This window comes from Nerophis lumbriciformis, linkage group LG10, assembly GCF_033978685.3.
Source record: "Nerophis lumbriciformis linkage group LG10, RoL_Nlum_v2.1, whole genome shotgun sequence".
In the NCBI taxonomy this organism is placed as follows: domain Eukaryota; kingdom Metazoa; phylum Chordata; class Actinopteri; order Syngnathiformes; family Syngnathidae; genus Nerophis; species Nerophis lumbriciformis.
In genome coordinates, this window is record NC_084557.2 from 16,340,769 (window position 1) to 16,353,922 (window position 13,154).

General features: G+C 38.0%; 1 protein-coding gene across 4 annotated transcripts in view; it reads right to left on the reverse strand.

Annotated features, from left to right (window-relative positions):
- Positions 1 to 13,154, reverse strand: part of fgd4a (FYVE, RhoGEF and PH domain containing 4a) — a 138,073-nt gene that overhangs the window by 69,690 nt on the left and 55,229 nt on the right. Inside the window, exon 1 of one of the 4 annotated variants that reach the window (XM_061970171.2) lies at positions 6,669 to 6,792. The exons of the other annotated variants lie outside the window; for them this stretch is intronic. Coding sequence (XP_061826155.1) covers positions 6,669 to 6,735 — 67 coding nt within the window. The 5' untranslated portion in view covers positions 6,736 to 6,792. Of the gene's footprint in view, positions 1 to 6,668; positions 6,793 to 13,154 lie in introns of those variants that run through there. 4 annotated transcript variants of the gene reach the window in all.

The window sequence follows — 13,154 nt, forward strand, 5'->3', positions numbered from 1 at the left end:
CTAAGATATACATTATCACCATATGTCCTCTCCACTTTTAGTCCGTGATGGCTCAATGCCACTTTTTTGTCTGATACCGATACTGTCGATATCAATCAGATACTTTCTTGTTATCAGAATTAGAATCGGTTTAATTGGCCAAGTGTGTAAATCACAAGGAATTTGACATGACAGACTCAGAGGGGACAGAGCCTTCTCTGTTGCGGGTCCCAAACTCTGGAACGATCTCCCTCTCCATGTGAGACAGGCCCCTTCTTTGGCTATTTCTAAAGGGGAACATTATCACCAGACCTATGTAAGCGTCAATATATACCTTGATGTTGCAGAAAAAAGACCATATATTTTTTTAACTGATTTCCGAACTCTAAATGGGTGAATTTTGGCGAATTAAACGCCTTTCTATTATACAACGTGACGTCACATCGGGAAGCAATCCGCCATTTTCTCAAACACATTACAAACACTGAGTCAAATCAGCTCTGTTATTTTCCGTTTTTTTCGGCTGTTTTCCGTACCTTGGAGACATCATGCCTCGTCGGTGTGTTGTCGGAGGGTGTAACAACACGAACAGGGACGGATTCAAGTTGCACCAGTGGCCCAAAGATGCGAAAGTGGCAAGAAATTGGACGTTTGTTCCGCGCACTTTACCGACGAAAGCTATGCTATGACAGAGATAGCAAGAATGTGTGGATATCCTGCGACACTCAAAGCAGATGCATTTCCAACGATAAAGTCAAAGAAATCTGCCGCCAGACCCCCATTGAATCTGCCGGAGTGTGTGAGCAATTCAGGGACAAAGGACCTCGCTAGCACGGCAAGCAATGGCGGCAGTTTGTTCCCGCAGACGAGCGAGCTAAACCCCCCGGATGTCTTGGCTCACACCGTCCCTTATGCCACCGAAGATGATCAAGAGAAGAATATCGACCCTAGCTTCCCTGGCCTGCTGACATCAACTCCAAAACTGGACAGATCAGCTTTCAGGAAAAGAGAGCGGATGAGGGTATGTCTACAGAATATATTAATTGATGAAAATTGGGCTGTCTGCACTCTCAAAGTGCATGTTGCCAAATGTATTTCATATGCTGTAAACCTAGTTCATAGTTGTTAGTTTCCTTTAATGCCAAACAAACACATACCAATCGTTGGTTGGAAGGCGATCGCCGAATTCGTCCTCGCTTTCTCCCGTGTCGCTGGCTGTCGTGTCGTTTTCGTCGGTTTCGCTTGCATACGGTTCAAACCGATATGGCTCAATAGCTTCAGATTCTTCTTCAATTTCATTTTCGCTACCTGCCTCCACACTACAACCATCCGTTTCAATACATGCGTAATCTGTTGAATCGCTTAAGCCGCTGAAATCCGAGTCTGAATCCGAGCTAATGTCGCTATAGCTTGCTGTTCTATCCGCCATGTTTGTTTGTGTTGGCATCACTATGTGACGTCACAGGAAAATAGACGGGTGTATATAACGATAGTTAAAATCAGGCACTTTGAAGCTTTTTTTTAGGGATATTGCGTGATGGGTAAAATTTTGAAAAAAACTTCGAAAAATAAAATAAGCCACTGGGAACTGATTTTTAATGGTTTTAACCCTTCTGAAATTGTGATAATGTTCCCCTTTAAGACCCTTCTTAAAACCCATTTTTATTCACTGGCTTTTAACCCAGCATGAGACTTTAAACAGTTTTTAGCTTTTAACTTTTTTAACTGTTTTTAACTTTTAAACAGTTTTTTATCTAACAAATTGTTCTTAGGGTAATTTATATTTGCTTTTTCAATGTGTATTTTTATTTCTGCTTTAAATATTTTTTAGTCTGTTCTTTGCCTCCATTTCTTTGTGGTGTACAGCCCTTTGTTTTTCAACTGTGCTTGTTTTTAAAGGGCTTTATAAATAAAGTTGGTATGGTATGGTATGAAAGAAAGTAAAATATTTTTATAGATGTATTTTGCTTCATACAGTGGAACCTCGATTTACGATCTTATTTGGTTAGTTATATTGAAGCAACTTTCTCCATAAGTAACAATGAAAACATGAATAATGGGTTCCAGCCTAGACAAAAGTCCATTATTTAGGAAGTCTGTACACTTTAAACACAATATATAGACTTATACAATACTGTATATCAAACAAACATAACAAGGGGGTGATGGATCAACTTTCTTTTTATAAACAAAGCCAAAACAACAACAACTTGCTAAACTGTCCTCATTCGGAGCCGACCTGCCGACACACACACTCACTATCACTAGCCCTGTGGTGCACTTACATTTTTAAATCACAAAAACATTTTAACTTTAACACCCAGGTCACTACAACGATTCAGAATAAAAAATTAAATACACTTTACATTGTCGGTTAAATGTTCTTGGGAAGAGGATGGGGGAGGAAAGGAGAGGAGGGAGTGTCAACAACGCTGTGGATGCTTTCTGACTGTTTCAAACCACCCATTGCTTGTCCATTGCTTTCTTTGGACTCATTGAGCTAGCAAAACTAGAAAAATTTCATAAAAAGGCTAAAAGCCCAAAGTAGTACAGTAGCTATTGACTGAATGCGTACCAGAGCGCGATCATTCGGTCACAATGGATGTGCTGCTGAGCACAAAATGTATGCGTTGCAAGGTACACATAGGGTGGATGCAACGTTCGCACTCCGAGACAAGGTTCATACAACAAAGCCTATTTTTATTCAGTCTGTAGTTCCCGAAACAAAAAGTTTGTACAGTTAGAAATTTGTAAACCAAGGTTCACACTGCACTGAAAAAAAAATCACATTGTTTAAACAAATATTCTGCTCTCCTGAAGGAAGGAATTAAATGGCACACGTCATGACTCATCTTATACGATACTGCTTCTGCTGTTTGCATTCAACTGGAATTTTACAGGTGAAACTCAACACAATTGAATATTTTGCAAAGGTTTGTTCATACCAGGAATTAGATTTACAAAGTGAAACTAATATATGACATTGGCTCATAACATGCAACTCAAGATACTAAAGACTTACTTTGATGATTATGGCTTGCAGTTTATGAAAACCTCAAATTGAAAATGTCTGAAAATCGTCGGTTTCCAAAAACTGTAAACCATGATCATCAAAATTATGACAAATAAAAGCTTGACATATTTCACTTTGTATGCAATGAGTTTAAAGCACTTATTAGCTTCACATTTAAAGTTGAATTGCTGAAATTAATGCACTTTTAAACGATATTCACATTTTTTGAGTTACAAAGAGACAAGTGGTAGAAAACGGATGGATGGATGGATGGATGGGCACTTATATATAGCGCCAATGTTGGCCATAAGTGAAATAATTATTTTTACAGATAAATAGCATATGCGCTTACAAAAGGTACAATTAAACATGCTATACCAATCCCAATCAAAGACTGCATCTTAATATGTATCTGTTACCAGTAAAGCTGCAATGCTTTAATTGATGAATACATTGACTACTGTATATCATATAGTGTCATCATTTACTACACATTTAAGTCTTTGGGGTGTCCAACGGGAACGATGATAGTGTGTTCGCGGGAAAAATCAGCATGATCTACTGTACAGTCAATGTTCTTACAACTTGTGTTTGTTTGGTAATGCAGCTGAGATAGGCTCCAGCGACCCCGAAAGGATGGATGGATGGTTGTGTAAAGAAGAAGGTATAATTTTCTAGCAAAGGGATTAAATTAAAGCTTTCTCCATCAGCCATCTGGACTCCTCATGACGGGCATCCTGCTGTTTTCATACACGTGCATGTATGCACAGACACACACACATGCAGTTTCCTACTTACCGGTATACATAAAGTAAGCAGCTTATACATCCAGGCTATCAGACATTTTCACAAAGAAACAACCCACAAAAGTGTAACACTTCCACCAGCTGCTTGGCCATGTGACCAACGACATCACACTGCTATTGTTTCCTCAAGTGGGGGAAGTGTCACAATATGTCAGCGCTGGAAAACGCACACAACTTAAAAAAAAAAAAAAAGGCGTCCACTCTGCCAAAACATAAGTGACATCTCTAGTTTTACAAAGTTTAGTGTCAAGTAACATTATACGACTCTAAACATCCACCTTTACATCCCGTTTTCACATCCAACAACCTTTGGCTCACAAGGCAGAATGAGCACCACAGATCAGGCCACCCAAGTCACTCAGAATTGCACTTTACCTGATCTTTAGATGAACGTCAACATAGATGAAATGATAACAAGCTGAGCTGTTGAGCAAAACAAAGCATCAGTTGACCAAAACTGTGGAAATAGGAGGTGTGTGTAATTTAAGAAACATTATTTAGACACATTGGAAACTGTCTAAATTGCCATCCTTAGGATTGGCTGACTCACATAGACAGTGGCAGAGGTCGACAGAACGGAAAATAGTCATTGCTTGTGCATTACTTTGGTGAGGAGAATGGCCGATAAGAGTTTTTTAAGTTGAAGCTTTGAAGGTAAGTGGCAATCCTTTTCCTGTTGCCTTTTTTGCAAACACAAGTTACCAATACTACATACTTTGCCATACATGTATTTATTTATTCGCCAGAAATCAGACATCGAAGGTAGCTTCGGACACTTTATTCAGGCAGAAGGCCTCCGGCAACGTTAATGATCCTTCCGCAGGTTTACTTGTTATGACCTTTACTTCTTCTAGCTCAAGGGGCCTTAAATTCAATTGAGGCAGAGTTGGGATGAGGCTGGGCCGCTCCAACTGAGCTAAGGTTGGCCTTGGAGCAAAACAAATGTAACATTTAAAAAGGATCTATGATGAATTTCGTAATGATTTTTTTCTGACTCATAAATGTTACACTGTTGGATACTGGTGTTAAACACTGCCAAAGCGTCAAATCATAAGGTTCATGCATTTTGATGTGAGCTTCACACACTTTTGTGAAGTTACAGCAAGGTGGACGTACTTATGAAAAAACACAAATAAAGGTAGGATAAAATGATATTTTTAGTTAATCTAGGACATGCGCATTTTTTATGCACTCTCCGAGTGTGCAGAAATACCTATGTTGTGACCAAGTGAATATAAATAATGTTTATGTTTACTTTGGACCGTGTCTGGAGAGAAAAAATAGTGAACAGTGTACATTTTCAAAAGATAAATTATGATACTTTTGGCATGGTTTCATTAGCAATCTGGGAACGTCTCCACAAACCAACATCTTCCGAACAGATTCAGGTTATAAAAGTGATTGTGGAGCAAAAGCTACGCAAAGTATACACTAAAGCATATCCAATACATATTATCTTGATCGGTGGTTCGCAAATGTTTTTCACAAAGTACCACCTCAGAAAACACTTGGCTCTCCATGTATCACCATAATAACCAACATTAAAATACAGTAGCGTAGTAGGCATAAATATTCATTAAAAACAGGGCAGAATTTTTATTTAACAAATATATCTAATCATTTTAGCCACTGTAACAATACACACAGTTTGAACAACGCTGTGTTTGAATATTTACTATATATATTTTGGCATACCACTGGGTGGAGCCCACTTACCATCAGTGCCACAGTTTGAGAATCACTGATCGAGACCACAAGTAAGTAATACATTTAGATTAACATTATCCCAAGTCTTCTTTAATGTACTTGAGAAATTCAAAATATTAGAAACAGTCCACATTATGAATCCATAATAGCAACAATGAAATAGTGTTCAATGAATGCTTTCCTGACAAAACTGTGCATTAAGATGCTTGTGAAATGCCCTTCGTCAGATGTAAGCTTTTGAAACGTTTTCCCTGGAGTAACTTCAATATAAAAAGGATTTACTGTAATTATTGTATTAATCGTGTGCGTGTTTGTGGTTCGAAAAAAATAAAGGTATAAGCACACCTACTGCATTATAGGTGTCATATTATAATTTTTTGTCTACATTTAAAACACTTCCTTGTGGTCTAAATAACATGTAATGGTGGTTCTTAGGTCAATATTTTTCATAGATTTTGTTTGACTGACCATCTTCAAGCAGTTTTCTGATCGTCCCTTTAGAATGCGTCGTTTTGTGAGCGGTTTCATGTACACTTCAGCTCAATAAGTAAGAAAAGTTGGTTTTGCATTTTAATTCCCCCTTAAATTGAGCTGTCGATAGGAGCTTGGTCTTTGTTGACCTTCTATAGCAACAAGCAGACTGCAAATGACGTTTCATGACAATGGCTTGATTATTACCTTCAGAAAATGGCATGTCATACACTGTGAGCAGCAGAATCGGGGCCACAACAATAGACAATGGGGTATTGCGCGTATTTAAAATATCAGACATAGTTGCTCACTATTTGGTCAAAATTTATTTTGAAGTAGCAGAATTGTGCAAAACATGCATTCAGGAAAAATTAAAAAGGAAAAGATCAAATAATATAAAACAAGCTAACCTTTATTAGATTCTGTGAATAATCTATCAGTGACAAATTCCTTTGTAATAAACTAAAATACAAAAGTTTAGAGAATACTAGTCAATTTGTAAAGACACAATCAAATTAGGAGTTAGATAACACACCATTCAAAGTTAATATGAGGAACAGACTGTTGTCCCATTCAAAGCAGACTGAACACGACAAAACATCCGTACGTGTGTGGTTTCTGTGGCTCGGCTGATTCTAAAGAGCTTTAAAATACCTTGGTCTCAAACCAAGAAAAAAACATGTCCACAGTACCTGAGCACACTTTTTTCCAGAACTGCAACGCTGTCCACATGCTGAAATCCACAGAATGTTGCTCCATCTTGGAAATGTTCTACTAAACCTTGAAACTACAGTATAGTGCTGCTTTTTTCAACCATGTGTTTACCATCCCAGTACCTGTACTTACACTGTACAAACCGGTTTATGACGGACAAAAAAGGAGGCGGAGGAAGAGGACAAAGCTGCCCTTAAAGATATATATTCACAGTCCGTTGCATGACAATGTTCCACTAAGAATGTAATTGGAGTAATGCCAGGATGGGATGAGAAAAAGTGAAAATGAGAGAAACCCCAAAGCAGAAGGAAAGATGGCAACGAGGGAGCTGAGAGAGTGTTAAAGAGTGGCAAAGATGAAAATAAACAAGCCTAAACAAGTCCTCTTTAACGTCTCACTAATCTGCAATCACACATTTCTATCATTATGTAAAATGTCATCTGTCCAGGCAAACACCCCAAACTGATTAAAATCATCATATTGATAAAGGTAGATAACCGCCACACTGAAATAGAATTTAATGTATGAAATATTTTATTAGCTCCCAAACTCATCCTACAAGTGCATGGCAAGCAGAACAATTGTTTATTTCAACTATTTTCCCTAAAATGTGCATTTCGGCTGTAAAGTGTGTTTTATGCGATGAGTCGATTGATCAAACAAACTAGATTACGCGATTATTAAGATATCTGATAGTCAACCAATCAGTGGTACTGATACCATGGGGTATCAGTATCAAATCGATACCAGTGTGACGAGACCAATATTTATATGTAATCTATTTATTTGAACAGATATTGTGTTTTTAATTGCTGTGTTGGTTGTATGTTTACAATACTGATATTGTTATAGTTATATAATGTTGTCCTTGGGCTATGGAGGGCTTTGCGGGTAAAAAGCCAAATAATTTGAATGAGAGCCAATACTCTTGTTTACCTTTTTTTGCAATTTATTAGGCTCAAACAACTGTATGTAATTAAAGGGAACAATTGTATTACAGTTGCAGAATCTTAAAACATAATGAAGGTTGTTTTCCTTTTGTTTGTTTTGTTTTGGTTAAAATCAGGCACTTTGAAGCTTTTTTTTAGGGATATTGCGTGATGGGTAAAATTTGGAAAAAAACTTAGAAAAATATAATAAGCCACCGGGAACTGATTTTTAATGGTTTTAGCCATTCTGAAATTGTGATAATGTTCCCCTTTAAACCAGACAAGATAGTATTGCTCCCCCCAAAAATGCAGCAGAGATTCATACAAAACTTACAGCTTGTGGAATTAAATTAAATCACACGAGATCTGCACGGATCCACTAGAAATGCAGACCCAATAGCCAAACATGAATCTGCATTTGCATGGGTGTCCTAGTTTGAGAAGTATTATTCAGATGCAACTCATACATAATGGAATTGGGGGAACATATTAGCATGCCAAGTCACACCCCTTTAATCACGCTGCAGATAATGTGTCTGTGTGTGTTTTCCATGTTCCACACACAAGACCTTGGCTATTGAAGGACAGCAGATGTGGCCGCACTGTCCCCACTCCTCAGTCCACACACAATACAACAATTAGCAAAAGACTTATGGGTCCTCTCAGACATAATAGAGTACAAATTAAAAGACCTTGTGGTGCTTTTTATGTGCTCAAGCAACCTTTCTGTAGGAAGAAAAAACATCCTGACATGAATCAGTTGATTTATTTTTATCTCTATGTGTACTCACTCACTGCTCTGAACTGGTTCAGGTCCTGTCTCAATCACAGGATATACTGAAACTGTGTCTGACCAATTTGACATGTGGGGTTCCTCAAGCCTCGATACTGGGACCCCTGTTATTCAACTTGTCCCTGCTGCCACGAGGCCAGCTAATGCACAGTTTCAAAATATGTGTCTCAATTCAGCGGCTGCATCCTTTGCAGTGCACATTTGTGGGGTGCAGACGTCAACGCGGTGTACGAAGGCTGTCCCAATTTTTAAAAAAGTCCAGCGTGTCCTTCGAATCCGGTCAACAATTGTGCCCTTTTCTCCCATTAGCAGAAAGGTTGCATCCGTGTACACTTCGCGTCCTTTCATGTATCGAGATCCTTTGCACGCTTAACTGTGAAAATTATATACAACATCGCGACACTACGCAGAGCGGAAAGAGTGACTTTAAAAGGTAAGCATAGCTTTATTTATTCATTTAAAACCGCTAAAAGCAGACATGTCAAGCTGGGATGACAGTAGTGATATATATTTGTGTTCAAATACCAGACCTCGACTATAGAAATGTTAGGCGACCTCCGTGCTCTGCACCTCTCTTTACCCCAACGGAGAGCCATATATCTGGCCATTGCAGATAGCTTTATGATCGTAGCTTTTTTTCAATGTTTGCAGCTTAACATCTTTTCATTTAATTGACTTAATTATGTTCTATTATTCTGTGGCCGGAATAATTAAGTACTGTAAACGTGTGCATCAATATACTGGCATTAGTTTTTGCTGTTTTTTGTGTACATTTGCATGTTATTTGAAAATGTTTACTTCTATTAATGATTATTGTGATCTTGTATTTAACCCTTCTTTTTTTTTTTGCTGTGCAGAATAATCAAGGAGGACTTTGACAACAACAGAGCAAACAAAATGACACAAAACTGATCATTTAAAGAACAATGGATTTTATAACCTATATAAATTAATAAACTCACATGCTGAAACTATAGTTGTTGTGATTTCCTCTGCTATCATTGCAAATAATCATATAATGATAATAATAGTATGCTATCCCAATATTTACTATTACTTGCTATAATGCAAGCAATTTGACATTATACAACTCCATCAGTTGTGAATCACATATTAATAAAGTAACTGCTGAATAAGATTTTATTTAGTTATATTTATTTATTTACTGTATATTCATTTTATTTTTTCTAATAATCTTCATTTGTCTTACTTGTATTTTATTATTTATCTCTACTCATGGTTCTTACTATTTTACAAGTTTTATTATTTTAATTTTCCAATGTTCCTCAGATGAACCATCTGCCTCAGGGGTTATCGGCCATGCTTGTAGGGGCACTTTGTGTCAGTGTCCTGGTGGCCATGGTCTGATGACCTCCTGGTGCAGATGGCTCCTGTGATAGTGTTTACTCACATGTCTCCTCTGTATTCAGCCATGCAATCATTTGTCCATATAGTTGCATAAGTGTGTATGTTGTGTGTGTGTGTGTTTGTGTTTGGTATCTGTGTCCGTGCGTACGTATGTGATAATGGGGTATATGGGTCATCGGGGTATTGTTTTTAACTCTGTAAAGCACTTTGCATTGCATTTCTATAATGTATGAAAAGCGCTTATAAATAAAGTTTGATTGATTGATTGATTGATTGTGTGGTGTTGCTGTATGGAAAGACCATGAGGATTCTTTCTTGGACATTTTCTGGATATTCTGTGTTTTTAAATGTGCATGTCCCAGTACAACAACCATTCACAAGCATACAAATAAATCCATCATTAACTAATGATTAGGAATATCAGCCTTAGAACGCTTGTCAACACATGACACATCTCCATGACAACCACCTCTAATGATCGGCCAGCTCTAACCGCAGGAAAATCGGACCTTAACCGCTTCCTCTAAAATGAAGCTGATTGTTATTTTATTTGTAATATATGTATCTTCCTTACTGGCTGAATGGCAGTATTAATAGTACCAGATTGTACTTGAACAATGTCCGCTTACGTCACGGCTGTCCAAACTTTTCCCACCACTGAATGTGTGGGGCCACTTTGATATTTATAATAAATTAAAAAATACACGTATGTTTTGCTTTGTGGTATTAATAATTATTACTAAGTGTTCACAGTAATTATTGGAACCGGCCAATGTGAGGAATTATCATGTCACACCGATAAATTCGATAACGTTAAAAAATAGCTCCAATAACAAATGAAAAATATGCTTAAATGAGGTGAGAATACCCATACTGTGCTGTAGGTGGGTTGGGGCCAACATCCGCTGAGCTTACAGAGTAAACTAGAATTGTCCTGATACAACTTGTTCACTTTCGATACTATAATGATATTGGAGTTTTGATTATTGGCCGATACCGATATTAATCCAATACCATATCAACCAGAGCACGTACCTTAAAGGCTTACTGAAATGCGATTTTCTTATTTAAACGGGGATAGCAGGTCCATTCTATGTGTCATACTTGATAATTTCGCGATATTGCCATATTTTTGCTGAAAGGATTCGTGGATGAGGAAAGTGAGAGTGAAGGAAAAGTGAGAGTGAAGGACTAGAGGGCAGTGGGAGCCATTCAGCGAGGGAAGATGCTGTGAGAGGCGGGTGGGACCTGATATTCAGCTGGGAATGACTAAAAGAGTAAATAAACACAAGACATATATATACTCTATTAGCCACAACACAACCAGGCTTATATTTAATATGCCACAAATTAATACCGCATAACAAACACCTCCCCCCTCCCGTCCATATAACCCGCCAATACAACTCAAACACCTGCACAACACACTCAATCCCACAGCCCAAAGTACCGTTCACCTCCCCAAAGTTCATACAGCACATATATTTCCCCAAAGTCCCCAAAGTTACGTACGTGACATGCACATAGGGGCACGGACGTACGGGCAAGCGATCAAATGTTTGGAAGCCGCAGCTGCATGCGTACTCACGGTACCGCGTCTGCGTATCCAACTCAAAGTCCTCCCGGTAAGAGTCTCTGTTGTCCCAGTTCTCCACAGGCCAATGGTAAAGCTTGACTGTCATCTTCCGGGAATGTAAACAATGAAACACCGGCTGTGTTTGTGTTGCTGCAGTCAGCCGCAATACACCGCTCCCCACCTACAGCTTTCTTCTTTGCTGTCTCCATTGTTCATTGAACAAATTGCAAAAGATTCACCAACACAGATGTCCAGAATACTGTGGAATTTTGCAATGAAAACAGACGACTTAATAGCTGGCCACCATGCTGTCCCAAAATGTCCTCCACAATCCGTGACGTCACGCGCTGACGTCATCATACCGAGACGTTTTCAGCAGGATATTTCGCGCAAAATTTAAAATTGCACTTTATTAAGCTAACCTGGTCGTATTAGCATGTGTTGCAATGTTAAGATTTCATCATTGATATATAAACTATCAGACTGCGTGGTCGGTAGTAGTGGGTTTCAGTAGGCCATTAATCATGTTGTAGTGTGGAATGTTAGAAAAGGCTTGATCAAGTGAAAATACTCAAACAGAGAACAATGGAAGTTATTAAAAACACTAACCTATTCATTAACTGAGAATTTACTTATGCGGTCTTCAATTACAAAGACATGTGTGGTGGTATTTTTTTTGGCAACACCTAGTGGTCACAATACTTAATTAAGTTAAGTTTATGACCCAGTAAGTTGAATGATATGGACACGTTTGTTACTGGATACTTTCTAATACGCTTCTGCTTTGGATACTTTGTCTTTTTAAGTAATATGCAACTAAAATGATTCATACTTGTTTATACTGATATATGTTATGATTTAGACAGCAATATTATTCAATTACGGACACCTTTTACATATGTCAAGCTTGTCTGCTGTTGTGTACTTAGCTGTTGTGTACAGTAGCCTACAGTGTAGCTTACCATGTTTACCTTTAATTACTTCCCCATTATACAATAAAAGACCAACCTTGTGAGCTTTTTGGAGGACATTTCGATGTTAACCTCCTGCCCAGCCTTGCACGAGCAGGACTGCTTGCATTGGAGCTTATATCAGAGGTTTTATATGCAAGCTGATATCATCAGATACTTGTTTTTTTGCTGATATCGGATCTAGACACTCGTAGTGTAAACAACCATGCTGCCGATTGTGTGGGTATTCTTTACTGTTTCAAAGGAAGACATTTTGGGCCTGATCTACAAAGATTCAAATACCATGTGCTAAACACTGTGTGTAAGCTAATAAAGTTAAGTATACTATTAGTGGGTGTGTTGCATGTGATCTACAGTACTAAGATTGTATATGCAAATGATAACTGGTCAGGCCGCGTTATTTAAATGAGGGTTTGTGTGTACTACTGGCTGTGGTCATGGAAATACTCCAAATTCTTTGTTACTATTGTCTACAACATGTGTGCGATGTTGATGAACTAGCAGCTTATACAATATGTAAAAAAATTTCTGCAATATAGAAATGCAATCGAGACAACAGAAACTATTTTTAAACACACTGACAATGCGCTCTGCAGGGAGGCGCACAACCCAACAGCTCATTCATGCGTCTGGAATGATCCGAATGCAGGAAAATGCATAACGAAATACTTTTTTTTTTTTTTTTAACATGGGAGATATAGTACTGTATAATATATTTCCTAAATGAAAAAATGAACAACGTTTAAAAACACACGATAGCAGAAACGAACACGCTTCAATTACATTTGTTTTATTCAGCCCCTTAAGTTATCCAACAGATATAAAGT